Source organism: Ipomoea triloba, chromosome 2 (genome assembly GCF_003576645.1).
Source record: "Ipomoea triloba cultivar NCNSP0323 chromosome 2, ASM357664v1".
NCBI classification, from domain to species: domain Eukaryota; kingdom Viridiplantae; phylum Streptophyta; class Magnoliopsida; order Solanales; family Convolvulaceae; genus Ipomoea; species Ipomoea triloba.
Window position 1 is genome coordinate 1,270,471 of NC_044917.1, and position 27,514 is coordinate 1,297,984.

General features: G+C 34.6%; 3 protein-coding genes across 3 annotated transcripts; 2 read left to right on the forward strand and 1 right to left on the reverse strand.

The window, feature by feature from the left end:
• Nucleotides 1–3,551: 3,551 nt before the first annotated feature.
• LOC116010046 (transcription factor GTE6-like) lies at nt 3,552–7,042 on the forward strand. The gene is made up of 7 exons (XM_031249309.1): nt 3,552–3,766; nt 4,989–5,029; nt 5,128–5,178; nt 6,019–6,234; nt 6,317–6,394; nt 6,621–6,842; nt 6,983–7,042. The coding sequence occupies exons 3-7, from the start codon at nt 5,170–5,172 to the stop codon at nt 7,040–7,042; spliced, it is 585 nt and encodes a 194-aa protein (XP_031105169.1). The 5' UTR covers nt 3,552–3,766; nt 4,989–5,029; nt 5,128–5,169.
• A 1,066-nt stretch (nt 7,043–8,108) lies between these two features.
• On the forward strand, nt 8,109–10,656 carry LOC116010469 (20 kDa chaperonin, chloroplastic). The gene is made up of 6 exons (XM_031249895.1): nt 8,109–8,229; nt 8,328–8,515; nt 9,342–9,521; nt 9,599–9,754; nt 10,067–10,144; nt 10,289–10,656. Exons 2-6 carry the CDS (start codon nt 8,342–8,344, stop codon nt 10,460–10,462), a joined length of 762 nt encoding a protein of 253 aa, XP_031105755.1. The 5' UTR covers nt 8,109–8,229; nt 8,328–8,341; the 3' UTR covers nt 10,463–10,656.
• A 112-nt stretch (nt 10,657–10,768) lies between these two features.
• LOC116010468 (auxin response factor 19) lies at nt 10,769–16,909 on the reverse strand. Its single transcript, XM_031249894.1, has 13 exons — nt 15,959–16,909; nt 15,665–15,777; nt 15,473–15,568; nt 15,257–15,313; nt 15,019–15,174; nt 14,839–14,923; nt 14,489–14,579; nt 14,243–14,407; nt 13,953–14,148; nt 13,607–13,745; nt 11,852–13,521; nt 11,556–11,746; nt 10,769–11,479 (listed from the first exon to the last, which is right to left on the reverse strand). The coding sequence occupies exons 1-13, from the start codon at nt 15,999–16,001 to the stop codon at nt 11,344–11,346; spliced, it is 3,138 nt and encodes a 1,045-aa protein (XP_031105754.1). The 5' UTR covers nt 16,002–16,909; the 3' UTR covers nt 10,769–11,343.
• Between the last annotated feature and the right edge of the window lie 10,605 nt (nt 16,910–27,514).

Genomic DNA, 27,514 nt, shown 5'->3' on the forward strand with positions numbered 1-27,514 from the left:
GATTAAATAATTCATGTGAACCATCTATTTGATTAAATAATTCATCTGAACCATCCATTTGATTAAATAATTTGACCGCCATTTTTTCTACCCATTTTAGACGTAACTCTCTTTGGCTCTTATTAGTATAGTAGAAATCTGTTGGAACTTCAACTATGATTATGAGTGCAAAGATTAAATAATTCATGTGAACCATCCATTTGATTAAATAATTCATCTGAACCATCCATTTGATTAAATAATTTGACCGCCATTTTTTCTACCCATTTTAGGCGTAACTCTCTTTGGCTCTTATTAGTATAGTAGAAATCTGTTGGAACTTCAACTATGATTATGAGTGCAAAGACCGTTGAAATTATTTTGGTGGAATAGAAACTAACAAAGTCAATATTTAAAGTAATTATTAATTAAATATGGGATTTTATAATTAGCATTCTAGTCAGCTGAGTTTATTTATATACTTATTTATGTACGGAGTTAATATTATTTTTAATCTAAAAAAGACAAAGAAACTGTTACTAATGCAGTTGGTGTAAACCCCATTTATCACATTGGAGATCAGGTTATTTAGGAAAAATAAAAATAGACAGCTTCCGTAAAACTTTGGGCATACAACGTTGAAGCCGCCAGTGGTCTTAATATAATACACGTCAGTAGGAGAAAATTTATGTCGTATTTCGGAGCAGTTTTAAAATGTTTGATTGATGCTGATAATTCGCGTGAGACTATTTCACGAGTCTTAATTTGTGAAACGGATCAGATTTTTGACTAATAAGATCAAAGAGTCGATCTATTAATCAAATATTAAACATATTAATTAAAGATCTGAATCACAAATTGAGATTTGTGATGCAATCTAATTGCGATTGATTGATACTGATACTATTTGTAACAAGTATAATGATATAGTATTGGAATAAATACAACTCCTATGTAGTCAGCTTAGGTTGTTACTTGTTACTATCACAAGCTGACCTGGACATCATGTGTATGTCTTAACACCTCGTGTGGGTTTCGTTTCTTTCCAGGAATCTCACAATGTTTGTACGTCAATGAAAATGAAATGGGATTAATTAGCCAAAAAAAAAAAAGAGTAAACAATTCCAGTAATTAATAAACCTTTAACATGTTTGAAAGTACGTAAGGTATAAAAATAAAATGCGAGCTAAGACATGAGTATACTTGGAGCTTGGCTATTACATGCAAATGAAAAACATTCGTTCTTGAAATTGTTTTCTTCTTAGATCAATCTTAATAGTTAATTTTTACTTGATTTTTTTGTTCAGATGAAAAAATTTGGGTATGATTTTTAGACAAATAGAGATGATGGTTTTCAATAGTTTTTTCTCCTACAATGATCCAATTTTTGTGAGACTCACTAACCAAGAAAAAAAGAAGAAGAAGAAAGAAAAAAAAAAGCGGAGAAGCAGTGCGTCAAGTGCACTGTCGTGCCAAATTGGTGCGTGCAATGCACGTACCAACTGCGTGAGTAAATACTAAATTATTATTATTAGCTAGCTTTTCTTTTGTTGTCAGATATTTTTGTCTTTTTTTAATTCCTCTTTCCTCTATCAATCACTATAGATTTTAAAAATTCAATACTTTTTTTTAATAACTCAAATTAAAGCAATACCCAAAATCTTATTGTGAAATACTTGTCATTTTTTGACGACCCAAAAAAGTAGATGAAAATTTAGGGTTTTTATTTTCAATTTGTCAACCACAACTCATGGTTGTTTGAATCTACGACCATTCAACAAAGATTGTTGGAATTTTTGACCACACATGGTGGTTAAAAAATTCATAAAATTGAAAAAACGAAATGTTCTATCACTTTTGCCGGTAGTAGGAACTTTTGACACCCAACTCAAAATTGTAAAATTTTTTCTTAGCTTCTCTTATACAAGGAAGCAAAATAATGAGAAAGAAAAAGATGAGAAAAAAAAAAAAGCGATTGGTAATGCCAACCACATTAACGGTCATTCAGTATTATTAAGAAATACTTTTACAGATCTTAATAAAGGTGCTCGAAAACACGTTTCCGACTATAAACTTTTAGTTTCCAAGAGTGTCTAGCATAAAAAGAATAAGTTGTGAATAAAATTTTAGCATAACTAAGATGTATTAATTTTCAAAATTGATTATTGAAGTACAAAATCATTGAACAAACAAACAAATGTAGTATAAAAACAGATTTGGTTGAAGAAGTTACTCGATTAGAATAAAGAGGCCGGGGGCTAAGTGAGAGAGAGCAAATAAATGAATATGCAATGGAGAAGATTAGAGTAGTGAGACCCTAATTAGCAGAGAATTTAAATAGTTAGTTTTATATGTAATTTCGCATTCTTAAAAAGCGCAAATTAAAATTGTTTTTTCTTTGATCTTTTACATTAATCCGCATTTTAAACTTGCACGCATAGTCACTGAAGCTCTTTCAAGAGAATTATCATGCCAATATTACATGTTACTTAAGATATTTTGAATAATTAAATATTAAATATATTGTGATTTTTTTTTTAATTTCTAATGGAAGGGGGACACCCGAAAGTAATGTACAAAAGCTATCTATAACCAACGATATTGCGCCATTGGGAATTAGGATACCCAGCAACATCAGCACCTAACATTTAGCTAGGAGACAAAATGTTTTTCTTGACAATTCCATGCAAATCATGGATATAAGAAAAAGAAAGAAGAGAAAAGCGCCTAATGGCGCACGCAGCTATCTGCCTCATGGCCAGCAGTGCCATTCTATTGCTCAGTATCAGCCATATCATCGTCATAGGGAACAACTGTGCTAGTGAAAGTTCTAGCAATATCAGGTGGATCCTCCTTGTACCCATATTCTAGTTCTGCTATGTGAGAGGACTCCGGTACATCATTTGAGTGATAGACCATACCACTGTACTCATGAGCTGTTTACCTCGGTTTGAACTCCTAACCACAGTATGTTCGGATTCTGCAGCACAGCGGCTCGCCTTGGAGCATCCCCGCGACCGCCTCTACCCCTAGATATCCCACGACCAGCCGACTTGTATTGCCTTGTATGCTCCAAATGCGGGTTGGAATTCGGAGACATATTCCTTTGCCACTAGTCTCACTACAACAGAAACAACATATAACGTCGGAAATATAACATCGGTTTTTTGAAAAACCGACGTTAAAAGTGAAATAAAAACACACGGCGTCGGTTAATTAAATAACCGATGCCGTATGTCTTACGCGAAAAAAAAGAAAAAAAAAGAAAATAATATACGACATCGGTTAATTAAATAACCGATGCCATATGTCTTACGCGAAAAAATAAAAAAATAAAAAAAAACATACGACATCGGTTATTTAAATAACCGACGTCGTATGTCATAGACGAATAAAAAAAGTAAAAAATGATAAATAACCGACGTCGTATGCAATTTCATTTTTAAAAAAAAAAATTTTAAATCATATTTATTATATATGACGTCGGTTAAAGTTATAACTGAAGTCGTAGGGCTTATTCCAAAGATTAAAAAACCTTGCGCTGTCGACACAGTCACACAGAAACCCACCCCTCCATCTTCTTCTCTTCTCTCTGCCTTACCGCCGCAACCAACGTCTCCATCACCTTCCCTTCGCAACCAACGGCGCCATCCACCTTCTTTCTCCTTCCTCTCTCCGCCTTACCGCTGCAACCAACGCCTCCATCCACCTTCTTTCTTCTTCTTCTCTCCGCCGCACAGCCTCACCCGCTCACTGCCGCACTCCCGCTCCGCCGCCGATCTACCTTGTGAGTTTTTGTATATTTTATGAAATATTGTTTCAATTTTTGAATTTTTGGGAGTCGACAATAATTATTTTATTACATTTGAAATTATTGATTAATGTATTTCGTATTTTAGGGTTTATTAGGTATACATTTTGAATTTTATAAATTACTTGTATATATATTTTGAATTTTTGGAATTATATATATATATATATATATATATATATATATACATACATGGAATTATTATATAAATTAGGTTTATTAAATATTATTGTACTCATGTATGCACACATATGACAGAAATGCGTATGTTCCTAGTATCTGTGTTACTAATGTTATTTGATTCTTGCATGGTATTTGTATTTGCATAGATATAAAATTTCTCAAGTTAGGAAAATCATAAAGGGGACATTGGCATGTGCTATATAATGGTTTGGCCAAGATGTGGTTTTTAGTGCTAGCTCAATGTTCAGCTAAACCATATTGTTTCCAGCACCTATGCAATTCTAGAGTCCTTTTTTCTAAGCAAATCAACTTCTTCGTATATTTTGTGGTGTTTAGACAGCATGAATGTTATTTTTTATTTCTATGCTTTTGAAATTCATGTGCCGTAAACCTGTAATTGGAGATTGTGGCATCATGCCATCATCCATTATATTTCTTTGTATTTTGTTCCCATTTTCTAATTCCCAGATTAGAGTAAAGAGATCAATTCATAACAACTGTTCAATTACTCTAATTTGTGCTTTCAATTAAAACCATGTTATTTTATAGCAAAATTTACATTCCTTTATGGCAGCTTTTGTACCTGTCATCATTCTTGTTGCTCTTTTATTTCTGTATTTTTATCTTTTTGGAATCAAATAATAGTATTGTGTTTTAGAAGTGGTGGCACCAAGACAGTGCCCTGAGAAGTTTCTGATTGGTGGAAAATCTAGCGCTAACATAAATAAGTTGGTATTAATGAATGGCTTAATGAAGGCTGAAGCTCAACAATGGAACTTTTGCAAGTAATTTTGTGCCACTTTGACTTTATAATTACTTTTTGAGTTTTCCAGTAAAAACTAAAATGAAGCATCTGTTCAAATTAAATAATCTTTTACGAAAGTACGAAACATTATCAGTATTTATCAGCCCTTACTTCTACTTATGTTAAGAAATTTTCTTTTTCTTTCTTATGGCTGTCCCATTTTGATGTGATCTAAAAACTGATGACACCATGACACACCTGCAATGCAAGTAATGTTATGTGACATGCAATGCAAGGGAGAGTATACAAATGTGAGTCTGCTAGCTACTCCTATTTTATAGTTATTATTGAAGGAACACAGTAACAGTACTCACTATACATTTGCATGACTTACTTTCTACAAGTGCAGTGAAGACCATGGATTTCAAGTTCTTGCTGTTAAGATGCTGACATGGCAGAGGTTTGTCATTTTAGAACCATGGATTTTGCTTTCTCTCCAATTCAATCAATTGCCATTGATGTCATTACTCATGTGGTTTTTGTTTGTTCTTTCTTTGCTGTTGTATTGACAATGAAACTTAAAGAAGTGATGGATTTTTGTGTAAATAGCGAGTGCTCAAAACTGATGATTTCTTTCCATCACAAGGCAGCAACTGGGTATTTTTGATTGAAGTTGAATAAGTATTTGTCCTTCCATCAGATTCTCAAGTTATTAAAACCCTTTGGAATTGATTAGAAATCACTCGTGCCTGTAAATATGCGTCCCATCTAGTCATATAGCTGGTAGTGATTTAGCTTGATATTCTGTAACCATTCAGGATTTTGTCGTAGTTTCTTGTTGAAACATCAAAATTAGGTACTCATACACTTATGTTGCTTGATTGATCAGGCAAGGTTTTGTTTGTATTGGCTTTTTGTTATTGGATTAGTTCATGAATAGAAGGAAAAGCAGTTGTGGATATGATGAAATATCAACTTGTTTAAAAGTTTAGGATTATTGGGAGTGCCATGTAGATTCTAAAGAATTGCATTCCATTGAGTTTATATTGATTTTTTGCTCTTGGACTTCATGAATAGAAGAAAAAGCTATATGATGGCATTAAATATTGGTGTCTGTACTTGTGGACATCTCCCTCTTTTATCTCCTATGAACACCATGCTAGATTGCTATCACCTTTTAAAACCAGTGAAAGAAAGGGTTAAGTGCAACTATCAATCCATTTGCCCTAACCAAGATAAATTAACCATTTTTATATGTGCACTAAGACTTAAGTTTCCAGTTTGAACTTTATGTTTGCAGCTTGAGAAGAGATTTACTGAAGTTGAACAGTTTTACTCAAGTGTGAATAAAAAGCAGTCAAACACTCCAAGAGGTAACTCAGCTCAGAAGGATTCAGAAAAAGAGAAGCAGATTGCTAACTTTAAAAAACGGCAACAAGATGCATCACAGCGAGAAGCAGCTTCTGCTAAGAGAATGCAAGAACTTATGCGCCAATTTGGCACAATATTACGCCAAGTAATCTCTCTGCTCCACATTTAAGACTGAACATATTTGTTGGCTGTCCATATTGTTTTTACGCTACCCCTTTCTTTGTCAGATCACTCAGCACAAATGGGCAGGGCCTTTTATGCAGCCCGTTGACGTTGAAGGTCTTGGCTTGCATGACTACTATCAGGTAATATTTTCAAAAAGTTTAATTACCTCCATGCTCAGAATTTTATAAGTATATAAACTGTTTGCATATCCAATGTCCTTGTCTCTCTTTTGTTTAGTAGTATTGATTATATTATAATGCCTCCTAGAAGGAATAAGAAAAATCTAATATTATATTCAACTTAGAGAAGAAAACATATTTTCTTTGGAATTTGCTTCTGCTGATTCATTGTCCGTTTAATTTCCAGGTTATTGAGAAGTCAATGGACTTTAGCACAATTAAGAATAAAATGGAGGCCAAGGATGGTACCGGATATAAACATGTCCGAGAGATATGCGCGGATGTCCGCCTGATATTTAAAAATGCAATGAAATACAAGGAAAGGGACGATGTACATGTGATGGCAAAAACCTTACTGGGAAAGTTTGAGGAGAAATGGCGTCTACTTTTGCCAAAAGTTGATGAAGAGGTATGTACACATGATTTTCATTTAAGACTGTTGTTTCTGATTAGGCATGAGTACTTCTTTCCTGATCGATCTTTCTTACCTTGTGACATTGCTTTTCAGTTCAGGCTTCATATTTTGATCTTTAGAATTACCTTTTGTAGGAAGAGAAGAGAAAGAAAGAGGAAGAAGAGGCTTTTTCTAACATGATTTGCATTTTTTGATTGGTTAATTAGTATTAACATTTCTTACTGAGAAAGGAGCAATTGAATGGAAGTGCTTAGAACACTTTTTGTCCAATCAAAACACAAATTCTCTCTCTTTATATACAAGTGTATCTCTTCATCTCTCCACCACAGATTATTCTTGTTTTCTGTCACCCAGATTGACGCATGTGTCATTGGTTGCAGATACGATTCGCTGCATTTTTACTTTTTTTTTTAATTAAAAGGAGATAAGGCGTCGGTTTTTTGAAAAACCGACGCCGTATCTCTATTTAAAAAAAAAAACAACATACAACGTCAGTTTTGTGACAAAACCGATGTCGTATGTACTTATTTAAAAATTTAAAAATAATATGCGACGTCGATTTTTTAAAACCGACGTCGTATGATATATTTATAACGTCTGCTAGAACAATGTCGGAAAAAAATCAACGTCGTATGTCCAAAATAACCGACGTTAAAAGGTATTTTTATAGTAGTGTATGGACAATTAGGAACCGAAGCTCCATCATCTTTAAGCTCGCTCTTTGTCATTATATTGCGTCATGTCTTGAAAGCTAAGGCAATCTTTGATTCTATTGAGTATACGAGATTTTTAGCAAATCAATCAAAAGGATGATTGCACTTGGTTCCGACCCGTCTTTCATACCCATAAACACTTGAAGAATAACATGGTGGGTAGTATAGTTAGATTCAGTTATAAAACTGACTAACTAAAAAAAAATATTCATACCAGCTTCGCCTCACAAAGATCTCTTGAGTGAAATTTATATACTGAATGCTCACAATTTACGTACTAAATGTTCATAATTCAAATTTTGAACAGTCAGTATATAAATAGACACGGATCATCTCACAAGGTGGACTCTAGTTCTTTTTTTTTTCTTTTTTTTTTTTTTTTGAAAAAATGGACTCTGGTTCCTAGTATAACTATTGGAAAACGAATAATGGGCCTATATATGAAATGATCCCCATGGATCCAAGACGGCCCATATGTTTTGTAGACAAATTGGGCCCAAGTAAAACAAGGTAAAATTCTAGAAGCATCTCCTGTTTTGCAAGGCGACCCATCCCTCTCGAACCTTCTAGGGTTTTATTATCCCCTACAAGCAATTATCACTCAACACTATCCTCATTCCACACTCTCCATTCCTCGGTTTCTCCACTGCATTCTTCCTAATACTCAGGTAAGCATCTTCTCTACCGATTCTCAGCTTAATTTCATATTTGTTACCGCTTTCTATTCCAGAAAGTAACAACCTTTTAACTGGATTTTGTCATTCAGGGTCAAAACAGGGAATGGCATCAATTCAGCTCACTGCTTCAACCATCTCCGCCAAGGGATTTGCTTCCTTTGATGGACTCAGGTCCACTAACACCGTAAAGGTTGCGTCTTTCGCTCCTCAGAGGCAGAGCGCAAACAGCCCCTTCCGGGGACTCGTTGTCAGGGCCGCTACTACTGTTGCCCCTAAGGTTCGTAGTCTTCTGTTGTAATTGCTTATAACCTGCATTTTATGTACCTATTACAATTAACATATACTTTCAGTTTAGTTACAATTACTTAATTTGTTGACTAGAGGTACATAATAGGTAATTTCTTTTTGTTATGTTTGTAGTGTGCACTTGTTCTTTTAGTGAATGGTTTGGTATTACTATGAATAATTTTGAGTCATTTTAGTTGTTTTGATGTTGGAGGAAGATATGTGAGGATACTGCTACTGTTTGACAGGAGTTAGATGAGCATAGATTGAGCTGGACTGGTGCATTATCTATTTTTGTAGAGTTGCCATAGGGGCATAGGGCCATAGTATTGTGTCTCCACTTAGGATATGCGAAACTTCTTTGTTCTTAGTTTTAAAGTTGGTATGTTTATGGCTTGGTTCATTGTTTTTGTTCATGTTTACGGCCAAACATATTAAATTCAATAGAATTGGGCTTTCAAGAATAGACAAGAGTTAACATCCTTCAAGTGAGGATATTTTTTTTAAGCAAAGCCTAACTTTTGAGAAGCTCAACCTACTCAATTAAGCAATAATCCTTTTGCCTAATTGCTTGCCAAGTATAACATTTTTGACTGCTGACACTTTATTTGACTTGGTTCTTGCTATACATGTAGTCTTGTATGAGTGTTTTGTATTGGTGTTCTGTTCTAAAAGCCTTCGGTTGGCAAGAAATTAATAGTCAATTACAGTTTTGGTAGATGAATGCAACCCTTGATAAGGAGGGCGGGGTTCGAAGATTTTTCTGTAGATTGTATTTGCTCTATTACTTATTTTGTTCATTTTATTCCTTGTTTCAGTATACTTCACTTAAGCCACTGGCGGATAGAGTGTTGGTGAAGATAAAGACTTCTGAAGAGAAGACAGTTGGGGGCATACTGCTTCCAACAACAGCACAATCAAAACCCCAGGGTGGTGAGGTTGTTGCTGTGGGAGAGGGCCGAACAATTGGAAAGACTAAGGTGGACGTCAGTCTGAAGGTAATTGAATGTGATGAAATGATCTGTTATAGCTATAATGTAACTTCCTAATGCTGAAAATTTCCTACCATGCACAGACTGGAACCCAGGTTGTATACTCAAAATATGCTGGGACAGAGGTTGAGTTCAATGGAACCAATCATCTCCTTTTGAAAGAGGATGACATTGTTGGTATTCTTGAAACAGATGAAGTCAAGGACATGAAGCCCCTCAATGACAGGGTTTTAATAAAGGTTTGTCATTCACCTGTTTATTATGTTTATTTTTTGCATGGCTCATTTGTCTCACTACATAATGAACCTGTTTAAAGCCCCAACAACTGTACCCTGAATGCCACACTTGTCATTTTTTTAAAGAATAAGCCCTTTCAAGGCATGATTCAAATTTTTGCAATATTAAGTTCAATATCTAGTGATGGGATCTACTATGAGGCCAGTCAAGTTTTGGAGTAATTGCATGCTTCTCAATAATAGGCTCAGTTTTGTTCAATCTTTTATTTGCATCATTCAGAAACATGAAAATTCTTGCCTTGCATTTTGATATAGGTTGCTGAGGCTGAAGACAAAACTGCTGGAGGGTTGCTGCTTACTGAGGCTACCAAGGAGAAGCCTTCCATTGGCACGGTAAGAATTTACTTTAAAAAGTAAAAATTTGCATTTCCACAGTAATCATTCATTGTACTATCTCCATTTTAAGTGATCTGTGTTCCCATTATTGCATGATGTTTAGGATCTGTTCTTACCAATTACCATTGATTGACATAACAGGTTGTAGCTGTTGGACCTGGTCCTCTTGATGAAGAAGGAAACAGGAAATCTTTACCCGTTAGTTCTGGAAACACCGTACTGTATTCCAAGTATGCTGGCAATGAGTTTAAAGGCAGTGATGGTTCTGAGTACATTGCATTGAGGGCATCTGATATAATGGCTGTGCTCTCATAGTCGCCTTTCGGCAGAATTTCTATTTTTCCAAAAAATTTGTAGTCTATTTCGGCTCAGAAAACTGGAAAATCATGTTTGAGAATATTCCTTAGCAAAGTCTTAGTGATACTTGTGTCAACTGTAATAGAATTTCCTCTCTTCTTTTTGTTACATGGAAACTAAGCAATGGCATAAGTGAATTATCACACCTACTACTACTGTTGTACCTTTTCATTTTTGTGTGAAATTCCCATCTTGATTCTCGATTCCCGAAACGCAAAAATGTTATAGATTCAAACTTAGTGGTTAGAAATGTAAAAATGTTGATGGGGATATGATTTAGTCAATTATGCATTGCATTTCCATATTCATAGGGTACATAGGTTTGTTCTGAGACAACAATCCATCCTGAAGCAAATTTGTTCCTTAACAAATTCAGGACAAAAATACTTGAGGATGTCTTGCATAAAACCTAAGAACTGAACAAAGTTTATATTATATATATTGTCTCTCTACTCCTCTGAAAGCAGCTTTACATTTCCCAGTAAGAATCATAAGAAAATGGGACCCCAAGAAGCCAAGATCTTTACACTTCACAATGTGACCTGGAAAGCAACTAGTGAAGCTAAGCAGTCAATTTCCACCATTTTTAAGTTGTTTGAGTCCTGAAACAACTCTATGAGTTCATGTCAAGGCATAAAACAAGGGCACGAACTCGTGTCGAGTCTGCTCAATTGGCTATTGTACAATGGCTCCATTACACTTCAGCGGGTGGATATGCAGCCCTGAATTCTTAGTCATCTCGGGGAAGGGCTTCAAACCAAACGGCATAGCGAGTTAGCTTCTGGATCATCTGAATACTTTTACATGTTAAATAATGTAGGTAAGTTGTTGTTATAGTCTCATCTCCATGCACCACCACTGTCGGTCCCACTGCAAGCTTGATTTGGGCCCGGCCCCAAATCTCCGTCCAAACTCATCTGCTGCACTTCTGCAGCAGACAGTATTTTGACGCTCTGGACACAGCTCACGAATTCGCTGAAAGAAATTTAAGGTTAACGTTAGTAAAACTTAGAAGTGTAGAGTAAAAAGTGTGTAGGCAACCAAGACTTACTCCCAAGGATCGTCGCCAACGAGCAATATATCATTTTCATGGTCTACATAGACGAGCTTCCACTCTGTTCTTTGTGGGTCTTCTAATTGTCCTTCAATACCAAACATACGTGCCAGATCTTGCCTTAGTTCCTCATACCCTTTGTAACGTGTGACATCAATAGTTCTTCCTACAGAGCCACGCTTTTGAACCTTTCACAATTTTTAACCAATGTCAGGACTATTATAATGCAACTCAAGGACTAGCACTGATTTTGGAACGAAGATAAAAGTATGCTCAGCAGAAAAAGAACAAACCTTTGTGTATGTTCTCATACGTGGAGTCTGATTTGGCCACAAACCTCCATTCAAAACGCCAGGCTCGTTGATAGTGACATCATTGGAGCAACCTGCTTTAAAAGACATATCTGGCACGCCAAACGTTTGGGAATTGATCCCGGCAGTGGATAACTCTGTCTCAATATCCCTTGGAGAATTCCCGTAATTAGAAAACAGGTTTTGCATATCTTTTCCAGAGTCATAACCCCTTGACAACAAAGCATCTGGCGCCAGTGCATCAATATTAGCTGCGGAAGGCATGCTATTCCTAGAATGTGATTGAACGTCACCGTCCAAACAGAAGCCCGGCAGTGAAAAGTTCTGCTGGAGGCCGCTAGCATCCAAGCAATATGATGTCGCGGATGAGGTTGCATCTAAGTTATCAGTACCGTTACCTTTGTATTTAGGCTGCTCTGTACGATTTGAGATGGGTAACTCATGTTTTATCGGGAGGTCAGGCTTTGTGCGAAGCTCTTGAACCAGATTAGAAGAAGGATCAACTATAGAATCGTCCAGCAAAATTGTTGGAGGCTGCTGGTTCCGGTTGAGGAAGTTAGATGGAAATACTGGGCAATTATTGGTGGATGGTGAGGCTGAACGCAGTGGAGTATCCCCATCTGTAAGGCCGGAGTGTGCTTTTATTGTAATTGGTGGCTTTTGCTGGCCTTGGGGCTGGTTAATTGGATACTTTGGGGATTGAAGTAGCGGGGATGTGGAGAAACTGTTGTTTCCTAGCTGCTGTTGAGGCAATGGGGGAGGCTGTGATTGACGGTTTTGCTGGAGCACTTGTTGGGGCAGCTGTTCCAAATTGGAGCCAACCGGGGACAAGAGCTGTTGTTGTTGTTGTTGTTGCAGTTTTTGTAGCATCTGCAGTTGCAGCTGGTGTTCGGAAAGGTTTTGCTGTGACGACTGATGCGCTTGTGGCCTCTGCATTAAGCTTTGCTGAAGCAACTGAAGCGGAGCTTGTTGCAATTGCGTCTGTTGCTGCTGAGGTTTGTGCAGAAGGACAGACTGTGGGTCGATTTGTTGCTGAAATGGCGATTCTTGAGGCAATGATGTCTGTGGGAACGTGGGTTTACTAGCTGCAGGGGGATTTTGTGGCAACTGCACATTCCCTGCCATTAGCTGCTGCTGCTGCTGCTGAAGCTGAGAATGCATAGCAGATTGCGGGAGGCTCTGATTTGGAATCTGGGAAGGCACAGCACCGTTACTCAAACTGCTCGAATGCATATTCTGTTGCGGTTGCAACTGACATTGCTGCTGCTGTTGCTGTTGCGGTTGAGGCAACGAGGGCTGCAACGAGTGTTGCAGCTGCATCTGCTGCTGCTGTTGGGGCCACGTTGGAGATGGCGTCTGTTGTAGCTGCGAAACTTGCTGATTGGCTTTGTTGAACTGCAGATTCTGGGCAGCAAAAGTGGGGGACTGGAAGTTCAGCAACCTGGAATGGTTATCGACGCCAAGGTTTCCTTGCAAAGCGGTTTGATTCAGTCCCGATTGAGCCGGGACTTGGTTATTCTGCTGCATGCTCATCCACTGGACTAAGCTCAATCCAGGGAACATCGAGCTCGAGGCATCTTTCAAACCGCCAAATTCATCCCCAATCCAAGGCATGCCTCTCCTGAACACATTTTCCATATCTGACTCGTCGCCTGCAAAACCAACTCTTGCATCAAAAAAATTTTCGCTTGTTTGCCAAAATAAAAGTATACGAGAGCGAACTACTAGGTTGCTTACCCATAAAACCAGGCTGTCTGGGAAACTTTGGTCTGAAAAATGGAGGAGGACATATGTAAAAAGGAGTAACAACGGGCTCAATATCCCAAATTGAAACCCGAGTAGGGCGTTCCCCAGCAGTTGATTCATCCCATCCAACCTACCAAAGATTACATTTTTTTGGGTTAGATATCATCAAAATATGAACTTTTTTTGGTTCTCTCCTCCAATGATTACACAGACAACACAATCTCAGTCCAATATAAAGAAAATTTCACAGCAAATTACATGAAGGTGGTGGGAAATGGATTAGTCCAAGGGAAAAAGTGAATCGTATATATTCCATGGCTACAAAGTTAATATATACCTGAAGATTACGCCATTGTGAGTTTTTCCATCGAACAGGATCGAGATCACTGATACCCGTGATTGTCCCCATATACCTACGCACACCAGACTCTTCGGTCTCAAACATCATCCTAAACCGCATGCCTAGTGAAACTTGAGTGTACATAGCTTTGTTATACTTGGCAAGAGGGATCACGAATTCACAAGGGCTTGCCCTGTTTAATCAACGAGATTCAGTCCAAGGCGTATTCTGAGAGCCAAAAACGAGGATTGCAGGAAGTAAAAGCAAGAAAACATTCGTTTTTATACCTCGGATTGTAAAAAATGGTAAACGGGCTATTATTTGCTGCAGCATGAGCTGCAGCCGCAAGGATTCCAATGTGCATGCTGTCACTAGATATAACCGATGAGGAAAGGGCAGGCTGTTGCCGGTTAGCACGCTTTATACCCAAGAGAAGCTGTGACTTTTCATCCCTACATTGCGTTTTATAAGCTCAGTGAAACGAAATACTTAGGTTGCTGAAACTCGGAAAACAGTTTATTTTCTGATGATACCTTATGAAAAGGACAGCATCGCCAGCACAAAGTCGTTTAGAGGACACAAAAACACTCCATCCAGTAGTCAATAGGTGCCTTTTTGGTTGCCCTAACGTGAAAAAAGAACGAAATTTAATTAGACATCAAGAAGAAGATTGGCGCTCAAAAACTATAACGGGGCAAGTGCATTTGAATCCTCATGAACGGTTTGAGATATTCACAGAAACGCAATACTGAATAGCAAGAAAATGAATCTCGAGTCTAGATAATATTAAGAACCTAAACAAATCCGAGAGCACGATAGGTCTTAAAACATAGCTCACGTAGATAAGCAAGGCAGATTTTTCTTTGTTTCGTTATTGAAGTACCTCGATATATATGTCGAAAAGTCCACGTTTGATCATGCAAGTCTCGGGATACTATCTCCTGAGCCGGAGGTTGCATCGAGTAATCCTATCCAAAAAACCTTGGGTCAGAAACCGAACAAGAAATATTTGTTTTGTACCACTTCAAACTTCCTAGTCTTATTATCTGCATATATATAATACCAGAGGCGGGAATATCTTCTCAGCTGCCCGACGAGGAACAGAAAAACCACCGTGAGTGCTAGTATCACTAGCGGTGAGTGTCTTGCAGAAGAATTCAGTAGGTTGCCTGTTTTGCTTTAGCCCCATATCGGATATAAGCAAAGCCTCCTGATCGTACTGTAAACGAATATATCATTGCTTCGGATTAGTATCATGTTAGGTGAAAACCGAGATAACAATTCTAAGATAGCTGACCTACTTTGTTTACAGGTTGAAGAGTCATCTGAGCGTAAACCTCATCAGATTCAGGATCAGCCTACAAAGATCAGAGGAAACGAAGACTCAAATTACATCTCAGTTGCAACAATTCTGCATTCAACCAATTCGAAAACTAATCTAGCACTCTAGCAGGCTCGATAAGGGTATGGAATATGGATTTAAAAACCGCTTTTTTGGAACCGAGAAAGCACCATACATGTAAGGTGACATTGTGCAGCATGCAGATCAACTTAGAGGGAAGATTCGGATAGTTTGGGATGCCATCAGTCTCCTTTTGCATTGATGCTGCAACCTGAAAGTTCTCGAGATAAAACACGATTTTCATCAAAATCAAAACTTGAGATTCGGGTTTTTATATCTTGAACCAAATGGAGGAAACTAGACATACTTGCTCACTGTGGCCTTGGGGAAAATACACCACAAGGCTCCCAACAGCAGGCAGTGAAACCAATGGACCAGCACAAGCATGCCATAGCTCAGAATTGATCACCTTTCTCTCCCCTGATTCATCCCAAAAGAGAGATGATGAGTTTCAGACAATCAAATTTAGGTCTCAAGAAAATGCAGACATTAGCACCAACAGCAAAAGGTAAAGCACAGATTGCAGGAAAAACATCACAAGAAACAGAAAAAATGGAGAAACAAATGGCAAGAAATTTATTAGGGCATAATAAATAAACACCTTCTCCTGTATTTGCAATATACCCATTTGATGGAACCTTCATCTCAGCAAAATAAGAACCCCAATCTGTGCTAATAAATCCAATCCAACCTTTCTTCTTCTTCCCCAACAAAACCCAATACAAACAAAGCTTTCTTTCCTCCAATCACTTACTTCAATCTGCAATAACTTACAGTAACTACTGTTCTGTGCCTTCACTTCTCAGGAAAGGCCTCTACTTTCAACTCTCCCCAAGTCAACAAACAACCCTTTTTGCCACCAAACCACCATCCCACAAGCTTCATAATGTTGAAAACAATCTTCCCCCAAAGACAGATTCTCTCTGGGCTACCCTAAAGATTGAACCTTTTTCAGTTTTCATTCAAGAAAATACAAAAAACTCCTCTTGGAGCTAACTGAAAAAGCTCCCCTCCAAACAAAAATTTCCCCTTCCTTCTATCCCCCTCCCAGATCATGAGCTCAGCCGCTGGCGGCGGAGACCCCGGCCGGAAAATCAAGAAACCAACCAAAGAGAGACAAAAGGGAATTCCCAAAAGAGGAAAGCTATATAGATAGACACAATAGGTGTATAGCAGCGGGACGACAGGTAAAGGGCAGCGGAGCAATCGAGATTAGGGTGGTGGGGGAATCTGAAAACTTGCCGGAAAATCCGACGCCAATGAGCACGGAGGTGCTTTATAGTGCTAGCCAATACCAGCTACGCCTCCATTATAGTACTATAATTATGCATTATGAAATGGTAATTAATTTGGGACTCAGAAATTAATCAAATCCTAAATGCTGCTGCTCCTGCTGATTATGTTTACTAATTACTGGGATTAGAATAAGGAGATTGTGAGAGTGGAAGAACAGAACAAGCCGACAGAGAATGGACTGGAGATGGTTAAACAAAGTAAGAAATTACATGCCGTGTTTGGCTCTACCATGACATTATTCCTGTTATTCCACGCCTCTCCCCTACAAATTCTCTATTTTCTTTCTTCATATTCCTCAACAATAATTATGCATATAATTCTTCCAAACTAATCTTTATTTTTTTTTAACCGTTCAAAGGCGTATTCAATGGTTAATGTGGGACGCATTATGTATATCCCTTCAAACTGCATTACATCCTTAATTTTGTAGTTAATTTATACGAGTCTATGATGCACTTAACTTGCGTGTCTACTAACGCCGTTCAGAATTTTTATTAGGTATTCAGTTATTTTTAGATGTTATTTGTAATTGTTACTAATATGTGATTTTAGATGTGAGTTTACAATGAAATAATGTAACATTCCTTTCTAATATTTGCATCCTTACGTGTCACTATTTAACTAATTTAAATTCCTTGTTCACAACTAATTCAAATTTATAATTTAACTTGTAATGAATTCAGTCAATTCATTGATAGCCAATAAATATAAACGATTTTGAAGATTAGTAGGGAATTGAGAATGGCAAAATGGCTTTACTCTTTATGATGCTAAAAATATGGGATAGGTATATATATATATATATAATGGCAAGATTATTGTTGCGATTTTTTAAATCATTGCATTACCGTTAAATTAAAAGAATAAAATTTAATTGATAAAAGAAATTTTAAATTTCATCAAATACTGGATACGATGTATTGTAACCGGCCTGTTAAAGAGAAATTTAGCCTAAGTTGACTAATGTATAACCGCATGATATTTTAATGTGTTGGATAACATTTTTGTCAATCTAATAATGTCCAAATTGATACTTAAGGTTTAAACAAAGAAAACAAGGTTATTCATGAGCACCAATAATGAACCCTAGCTAGGGATGTTTCTTTAGGGTAAAACAATACCTTCATCACTACTATATACATACATGACAATTGACAATTAATAACACTGCTAATACATGCACATGTTGCACAGTAAATAATATATAATTACTGCATATATTCTCACTCAAAAAATTAAAATAAATAATAATGCATGTTATTATTGATTCGATTTATAGGAAAATTACAATATAATCACTATTCAAATATGTGTTTGGGTGAAAATCGCCTTGTGTCTTTAGTTAGTAAAGAACCACACGAAGTAAACCAACATATGTTGTTCATAGTTGACGGGCTAAAAACCAATAATACTAATAAATAGCTCACACAGAGAGTCAAACTTTAAACATTATGATTACGAAATTAACTGATTAACTTGATTTCAGCAATCCCCACATGTGATTATTGATGATTATGTGTAACATTGTCATTTTTGTCTATTGGGGATGAATTACTTTGTTAAGCTATGACATATTTTTAGTTATGGACAAATCTAGCCATTACCAATGCATCCTCAAGGGGTTTGGGGGAGGGGGGGGGGTGTTTGAAGCTATCTCTTTCCCAAATTCACACCATTTAAAGATGACGTGTATATAGATTAAGTATAAAATGCAAAATTAATTAATCAGATAATCATGTGCAATTTGATTCAATATATAGCAATGTTGTGAAAATGTGTTGGGTGATAGACAAGAGATGGGCCCCCCTAAAAAAGAATATAATTAAGAAGTCATGTGCATGTTTAGGCTGATGTTCTCTTGCAATCATGCCATTCATCACATTTTCATTTGCCTTTTCCCCCCTCACTTTATTTAATATAATGTCACCCCAATTTATTCTAAATAATTCTACCTTTCACATTTATTTCATTATATATATATATATAACGTTTATTATAGCGATCAAACAATATATATTCGATGTAAAATGCAATGACATTTTTGTAATATTAAACATATTTTTAATGATATTTGTGTGCATACAAATGTTGCCATGTATGGTTTGCAGTTGTGGGTTTTACTCATTACTCAATGTCAAATTTTCCTATGAGGATCCGTGAAACGGATCAAATTTTTGATAAGTATTATTTTTTTCTTCACATAAGTATTAAAATTTTCACAATAAGCAACTCTTAAACTCTTAATATTACATTTTGATTTAAAAGTATTGTATTTTCATCAAAAGCATTATATTCTGTCATAAATATTACATTTTTACTCATAAAATAACGTAACATTAAATAATTTACTCATGATTATTATTTTTTTTTCTCATGAGTAACTATTTAACCCTAAATATTACATTTTGATTTAAAAATATTACATGTTTCATCAAGAATATTATATTAACCCCTAAGATTTGAAGTAAAACAAAGACAACCTTATCACTTTGATGAAGATATTAATGTAAAACAAAGACTAATGTAATATGGTATCTAAAATACAGCTGTTCACCAACTTGTCTTCCATCTCCTTTCAAATTTCTTAACTGTTTTAAGTACTTGGAATGGGGATTTCTTGGCTGGGGAATATATTTTATTTCAAGAAAGTTACATACTTTTTTTGTTATCTTTTCACTTTCCATTTTTTTGCCCATGGTCCTGAACAACATTGCTATTTTTTCATTAGGTGATAGATAATTCACTCATCACGAAAGATCACGTAAAAGCGACATTTAAACACCACCGTCAAAAAAAAAAATTACACTCAAAAAATTCAATCGTCAAAAGGGTAAGGTATCGCTTGCCTTGACTCACAATAGACTCCTATAATTTTTTTTTCTTCTATCCAAATAATCGTCACCGAGCCACCACACAACTTTAGGCATCATTTTTTTTTTTTGGTTGGGGTAATGAGGGAAAACTGCAGTTGCACAATTAACCAAGAGTTTGTGCGGGATAAACCCGCTCATGTGTAATAACCCGCAAAAGAGAGGTAAATTGCACTTAGAAAACCCTATGCGATGGGCTTGATTGAGAGGGCGTTCGTAAGAATTAATTAAGCTTGTGACATTTAATTACAAGAATTATGTTGCATCCACTTAGCCACCCCTTTCGAGACTTTAGGCATCATTTTTATTTATAACAGAGACGTGTATAGTCTTTTAAAGGATAAAAGTTAAACTCTACAGATGCGATATGTGCCAAATTCATATTAGTCTTATAGTGATGATAATACATGATGTTATATCAAGAAACTTTGTGATTACCATTGATGTAATATAATTTAATTTAATACATTTTGATGTCTTTTATACTAACTAAACACGTCAAGACTTATCTAATAACAATTTGCTGTTGAGTCTTGTTAACAGAGATAATTAAAGCATTTAGCCGCAAAACCAGGAGATTTTCCACATGCCATAAACTATGGAGTTTAAAGATTATTATATTCAAAGAAGGATTAGTGCGTAATTATACGCTAATAAGGGTGGTGACCAACTCGATGGGATTAATTAATTAAGGAAATGATACCATTGGTGTTAATTAGAAACGTACCTTTTTTTTTGACAATGGAAATATGATCTATTGTCACTATTTGAAGGTGTACACTAACTAAATATCGCTCCTATAAAAAAAAGTTTGTACCCCTCGAAAAAGTATTGCTAAGAATTAAATTTTAACTTTCTAATATTAGAATTATGCTCCACTTATTTGACCATCCTTTTGAACAGTAAGCAACTAAGCGTATAGGTTTTCGTCAACATGAGCAGCTCAGTTGGATGATCACATGACTGAAGTTTAAGGAAAAAAAATCAGAGATTGAGTCGCACCAGTTGCAGTCTTTTGTGCGTATCATGATTTATCATCTAAAATGTTCTATCGAACAGAAATGTAGAGTTTTTGAGGTTGGAGATTCAACCTTTTGAGAAGAAAGCATAGAGAATATTATGAAGAAAAAAAATTACAAATGTGAAAAATTAAAGTTTCTGTCTACTTCAAGAAAACGTCGGGACCCAACCGCAACCTTACTATTTATTAATTGCTTCTTACGTATTCCTCTGCGTATAATGTTTATTCAAGGGAAAAAAATTATAAAAATAAAGTTTAACCCTACTTTTTTTTTAAATCAGTTTAACCTTACTTAGTTTGTACTAAACGTTTTGATTTACTCTAAAAACTTTTACAATTTGACATTAATTCTTGTTACCAATTTGGTTAACAGAGACTGGCTGGGTTCAATTAACCATATTCATCATGAAGAAAACAAGTATGCAAATTGGATGGCTAGATAGTCATTAGTCATTTTCTCTTGATTTGTATGAGAGCGTTGATCTCCAGAATAAGATAAAATTACACTTTTTTGTTGATTGAGTGGGTTCACAATAACCTTTTACACCATTCTCAATTTCTCATTTTGATTCATAAAAAAATAATGATTACGCTTTATTTTATGGATCTTACGATTCACGTTTAAATTCATTCAATATATTATTATTATATTCTTAATTTCAAAAAACCAAATAAAATAAAAGTATTAATCGCAATCTTGAAATAGATATGAGTAACAATCTATGACTACTGAATATTGACTTTTGCTTCAATTCGCACTAGAAACACGTAATTTCCTATTGAATTCACAGCTCTATTATATTATATTGTATAATAAGTTAAAATTAAAAATAGAAATTAGAATAATTTTGTTTTAAAAAATTAGTTATTTAATTTTTAGTACAGTGGGATATATTCATCATTCATTCATGCATCTACAATAAAAGCTAGGGGAAAAAGAGGGAATCAGTGTATCTTTCTGAAGGGTACGATGAATATTCTTTTCTTAACTGTTTTTCTTGAACAAAATTTTATTAATGAAAACCTGCAAAATGTAATTATAATAAATAAATAAATAAATTTCTGATAAATAAAAAGTAATTAAATAAGTAATAATTAAAATATGTTTTGTTCCAGAATCCAGAGCTGAAGCTTGGTTGCAGCAGCAGCGTAGTTCAGCTTTGTGAGTATCTTCCCATGTGAACACCTGCAACCTTTGTCTGGCCACCAACTTCCTAACTCCGACCAACTTTTTTTATTATTTATTTTAATTTTAATTTTATTTATACATTGTATCATATACTATAATCCAAGATTATAATGTCATAAAATTAATGGTGGGCATATTTACTTATTTAGCAATTTCAGACCTTATTTAACTTCAATATTGTGCCTCAGCTCCTCACTTTAGAGGCGGGATTCGGGAAGTGGACCCTATTTGAACGGACAATCAGCATGTAATGAATCGTCCAGTCAGTCGTCATACCTGTCTAGGTACGCCCTATTACACCTAAACAAAAAATCAGCGCGCGATGAATCGTCCAGTCAGTCGTCATAACTGTCTAGGTCCTATTATTATACCTAGACAAAAAATCAGCACGCGAACTCGTGAAGCATCCACAGAGTTGACACACCTATTCAGGTTACTTCAGTGCCAACGCGTGGTGCATTTGAGCTAATTAACTAGTTAGGCGTGCATGTATCTCTAGTCGGCGAAAATGTTGACGCGTGCTTTCTCTCCATACTAAAAAAGCCACCGTGCTCAATGAAACTTAAAAAATGATCCTTAATACATGCATCCCAACTGATTGAGAACATCTTGACCTCTTAAACTTTGAAAAAAAATTGTGTGTATATCTTATTCGCAATCAAACACCTAAACTTAACATAACAATTAACAATAATATCATATAATTAAGATTATCAATTAATTAAACATGAAAATACATTTGAAAGTTGGGGTGTTTGGTTTATAGGATTTTTATTGAAAGATTATAGCATGTAATACAACATGTTGAATATAATTATTTGGCTCATAAGTCTTTTATGTATTTGTACATTGTTTAAGAGTATAGACGATTAGGTGGCATATATGATCCTTGATAGTAAGGATTGCTAGCTACTTGGTAGCCCTACTTGGTCAGTTGGTCACAAATCTCAGTTCTAGATGCTAGCTCAATATGCATTGCATTTGAAATTTTGGACATATTCAAGTATTCAATTATATACAAAATATCATATCATGGTGTGTCGTGTCTACATATCAATCAATCACTCAATTATTTAATAATATTAAATCAAAACACCGTTCTATCCATCACTATCATGTTAAAATTGTATTAAAAAACACAAATAATGTGACGTGAATATTATTTGTACAGAGATAATATATATATATATATATATATATATATATATATATATATAAACAGATCATATATACACATATAATCAAGAGCGTTCTATAACTTGTTGTATCTGATTCTTTCACTCGTTGGCCTAGGATTTAAGATTGCACTATACCCAAAGCTGATCGGTTAAGAACGAATGGGTCTCTTACACTCAATCACACATAATGTTGTCGTATTGATTCTGTCGGCAATGTAAATAATGTATGTATAGACACATGTAGATCGAGCATGCATGGGACAAGAGTGTATATAGTTACATGTGGAGAAAGTACATTGATAATTGGTGTGATATGTAGAAATTGGGGATAGGGCTAAGACAGCTTTTTACGATGATCGATCATCAAACCCATCTCAATACCCAAAAGATTCCGAGGCTGATGGGATTTGCATATAGATATACATATACATATGTCCCTTTGCTTTCACTAACCATTTCGTTTCGACAGTTAGAATCTCCTTGGAACTCCCAATACAAGACAACATTTTATTTTGTCTATCAAACCTAGCTATATATTTTTGCTACCTAATTACCTTCTAATCATTCCATCTTAATTATATTTTTTAAATCAAGAAAAAGTATCAATTAGCCCACTAAACTTATTACTTTTTTGCGCATAATTGAATCACTGAACTTAAAAAGGGTACAATTAAAACATTAAACATGTAAAATATGTGCATTTAAGATATTTTATTATATTTTTTTTTAGTAGAATATGATCATATAAGTTACACTCCATTCTGAAAGTGCCACATCTTCATTTTTCTTTTCTCTAACTTTATATTTCTTTATTTCATTATTTCTACTTTTTAATTGTACAAGTAATATAACATCTATTTTTTTTTTCTTTCTCCAGAGAAATGATTAAATTTTCCAATTAATAATCAAGCATTTACTTTTTTACATTATGTTTATTTAATGGTATCATAATTTGGGTACATTTAATTTTAAGGTAAATTTAACATTAATTGTTGTATGAGGTTGGTAAAATATTTAATTGTTTTTTCTTTTTTAATACTACTGACTCTATTACAATGCACTATCTGTTCATAAGTACTTTATCAACCTATTGAAACACAAGAGTCAATATTGTCTCCACTGAGACTCGAACCCACCACCTCCCGTATACAGGGAAGGGTTTAATTGTTTTTTCTAAGATAGTTGAGTAAGGTACTAAATAGTAAATACATACCCTCCCATCTTAAATAAAATTAATAAAACAAAAAAAAAAAAAAAAACTAACCTACCTTGTTACATTTTTATTATATGCATCGAATTGATAAAATATCTTATATTAATAGATATCCCTAGCCACACCATATTTGCTCATAGTAGTGTACGTCAATCGAGATCAAATTTGGTACTAAATATTTGTGACAATACAACTAATAATATTTTCATTTATTTAGTATGCACCGTATTGTATGAGAAGTGGTCATGTAGTAGGGTCTACCGATCAGTTGGGTGGCAATTCTATCATATCTTTGAATAAATGCTCATGCAAGAGATTACATGATTTGATTGAATAAAACTATAGAAGATACTAGTTATATATATATATATATATATATATATATATATATATATATATATATATATATATAATGCATGATCAAATGAGAATAGAGCTCTCCGGTAAAAAAAATAAAATGAGAACTAATCTCAATCTACCATCAGGGTTTATCAATGATTGAGGGTTTTAATAAAAAAATAATAATAAAATACGGGATCAATTTTATAATTATTGAAAATTTTGAGCTTGGTTCATTTATAATTAGTGTAAACTCGAAAGTTTAGTAATGGTAAGATTATATAGCTTTTGATTTCTAAAAATGAAGGGTGTGGATGTGTTTGCACTTTTTACAGGGGATGTGTTTTCACCTGAACCTTTCCCTATATATGTGTTTATATGTGTGGGTGGGGGGAGGGGAGGGATGAAAGGAAAACAATGTCCTCATGTAATAACCCAATGGGGTAGCTCAAGTGGCAAGTGAGCTCTCTTTGTGGGGAGGAATTTCGGGAGAACTCAGGTTCAATTCCCGCAAGTGTTGGAGCGAACGTGGGTGGACCCCAGACCGTTGAAGGGACGGCGAGAAAGACCCTGTAGATTGACCAAAAAAATGCCCTCATCTAAAAACAAAAAAGTGTAAAAAAAAAAATCATCTGTCTATTTAAGTTCATCAACGGTTGAAGATTTTAGTACATCGTATCAATTTCATAAATATTAAAAAATTTTAAGATTGTAATATTTATAAAATTAACTCCATTCTTTTTAAATTTCTCTTATTTTCTAGCACATCTCAACAATTAATTTAATCATATGAATGAATCAAATATGTTCTCACTTTTTTAGTTTTTACCTGTTCTCACCTAAATCCGACGTACTCTCTATTTTTAAATTTAAAATATAATACGGAGTATCATATATTTTTTATACCATCAATATCTACTATATTAATAAGAGCCAAAGAGAGTTAGGCCTAAAATGGGTAGAAATAATTTTTAAATTTCTCTTATTTTCTAGCACATCTCAACAATTAATTTAATCATATGAATGAATCAAATATGTTCTCACTTTTTTAGTTTTTACCTGTTCTCACCTAAATCCGACGTACTCTCTATTTTTAAATTTGAAATATAATACGGAGTATCATATATTTTTTATACCATCAATATCTACTATACTAATAAGAGCCAAAGAGAGTTAGGCCTAAAATGGGTAGAAAAAATGGCGGTCAAATTATTTAATCAAATTGATGGTTCAGATGAATTATTTAATCAAATAGATGGTTAAGATAATTCAGATTAATATTATTAATAGAGATTACCTAATTTAACCTTACTTTTATGATTATCCGTTAAGTTTTCCATTAAATATTATCTTCTCCGTTAATATTCCGTTAACTTTTAACTTACACATTAATTTCTATAAGAAAGGTCTTAGGTTCGAACCCCATCTCAATCAAATTTGACATAATTAAGTTTCTCACTCTATTTTACTGTTATTAAATTAAATAAATTAGTAGCTACAACAAAAAAATGATACATATGTATTTCTTTAATTTAGAATTATGTGTCTACAATACCTTTATTTGAAAAAATTATTCATTATCAAAAAATTAAATTAAATAAGAGAAATAATTTGATTAGTTATATTGTCTTTATTTTCTCTCATGCAAAGATTCTTTACATTCAAATTTATCAATTGATATTCATTACATTGTCCATTATCTTATTTTTACAATATCTTGTAATTAAATATCAAAGTTATAGTATAAAATAATGTTATATATTTATTTACCAAGTATTTTATTAATATTATGAAAAAAAATTAAAATAATTTGAAACAAATTATATTAACTACTTGGGGATTGGTTGGCAAAGAGGGTACTCAAATAACCCAACAATTGAAGCGGAATCACTCTATTTTACTCTTATTGAATTAAATAAATTAGTAGTTACACCAAAAAATGATACATATGTATTTCTTTAATACCATGAAAAAAATAAAAAAGAATAGTTTGAAATCAATCATATTAACTACTTGGGGGATTTGTTGACAATGAAAGTACTCAAATAACCCATTACCCAGCAAATTGAAGCGAGAAACTACCTTTTAATATCTTTGGAATACATAATATTTTAAATTTTTAAACTTTTATTAATTTATTTAATCTTTTTTCTTAAACTAGGGATTTCTTTATCCAGAATAACTCATTCAACAATAATGGTTGAACCAAATGAACCCCAAGCAGAACACCCCCAAGCAAGCACGAAAGAGTCCCCGAGCGAGGAATGAAAGACCGAACCTGAAGATAGCACCTACTTCCTCATTGGCATAAGCAGAATCAGGCGATCCGACGATTTTGCTATTCATAGATTCGTCTTCATCTAAGATCTTTGAATTGATTGGTTGCTCCGATAAATCCTTTCTTTCTCGTCCAGTCAGGGGGGTGCGGACACACCTGCGCGGATTACAGGTGACAGTTACAAGAATGACGGGGAAGTTAACAGTACCCGACGACATTCAGGGATGGATGTAGACCCATCGGGCAGGGATAATCATTCCGGTCCTGGGAGAAGTGGCGACCATTCTCAAGAACCAAAAAGACTGAGCTGAGGGAAGCCCTATGAGTCACTGAAACGACGGTAAAGGAAAGTCCATAGCTCCTATATCATAATCTCATTGCATGAAGTTGTCATCTATGCTACCAACAATAACCGAATTGCAAATAACACACTACCAAAAAAAAACAGGAAGAGAACAAATAGTAAAGATGAAGACAATGACAATTTTACTCAAAACAGAATTAAGAACACTTAGAAAAATTCAAATTAAAAGTAGTATTTATTTAGACTATTATTTTTAGACCAAATATTTATACTATCGATTTTACAAGGTTGCAAACATTTATTTTAGTAATAATTATAATGAATTTTCTATATTATCTTAGATTCATATCCTCTGAGTTAGATATTTAAATAAAAAATTCGACATTCAATTACTCATGTATAAACTTCTCCTATATAATCTTACATTGATAAACTTTCAAATATTTATTTAAATATAAACATTGGGCAT

What these genes read in the sequence shown, in the direction of transcription:
- LOC116010469 (XM_031249895.1), top strand. Translation starts at nt 8,342, where the DNA reads ATGGCATCAATTCAGCTCACTGCTTCAACCATCTCCGCCAAGGGATTT. An exon ending in AGGTGGACGTCAGTCTGAAG is followed by an intron (nt 9,522 to 9,598) that starts GTAATTGAATGT and finishes TACCATGCACAG; the next exon opens with ACTGGAACCCAGGTTGTATA. An exon ending in AGAAGCCTTCCATTGGCACG is followed by an intron (nt 10,145 to 10,288) that starts GTAAGAATTTAC and finishes TTGACATAACAG; the next exon opens with GTTGTAGCTGTTGGACCTGG.
- LOC116010468 (XM_031249894.1), bottom strand. Translation starts at nt 16,001, where the DNA reads ATGAAGGTTCCATCAAATGGGTATATTGCAAATACAGGAGAAG. An exon ending in CTCTTCAACCTGTAAACAAA is followed by an intron (nt 15,175 to 15,256) that starts GTAGGTCAGCTA and finishes ATTCGTTTACAG; the next exon opens with TACGATCAGGAGGCTTTGCT. An exon ending in CACAATGGCGTAATCTTCAG is followed by an intron (nt 13,746 to 13,952) that starts GTATATATTAAC and finishes AATCTTTGGTAG; the next exon opens with GTTGGATGGGATGAATCAAC.
- LOC116010046 (XM_031249309.1), top strand. An exon ending in GCTTGCATGACTACTATCAG is followed by an intron (nt 6,395 to 6,620) that starts GTAATATTTTCA and finishes TTTAATTTCCAG; the next exon opens with GTTATTGAGAAGTCAATGGA. An exon ending in TGCCAAAAGTTGATGAAGAG is followed by an intron (nt 6,843 to 6,982) that starts GTATGTACACAT and finishes TACCTTTTGTAG; the next exon opens with GAAGAGAAGAGAAAGAAAGA.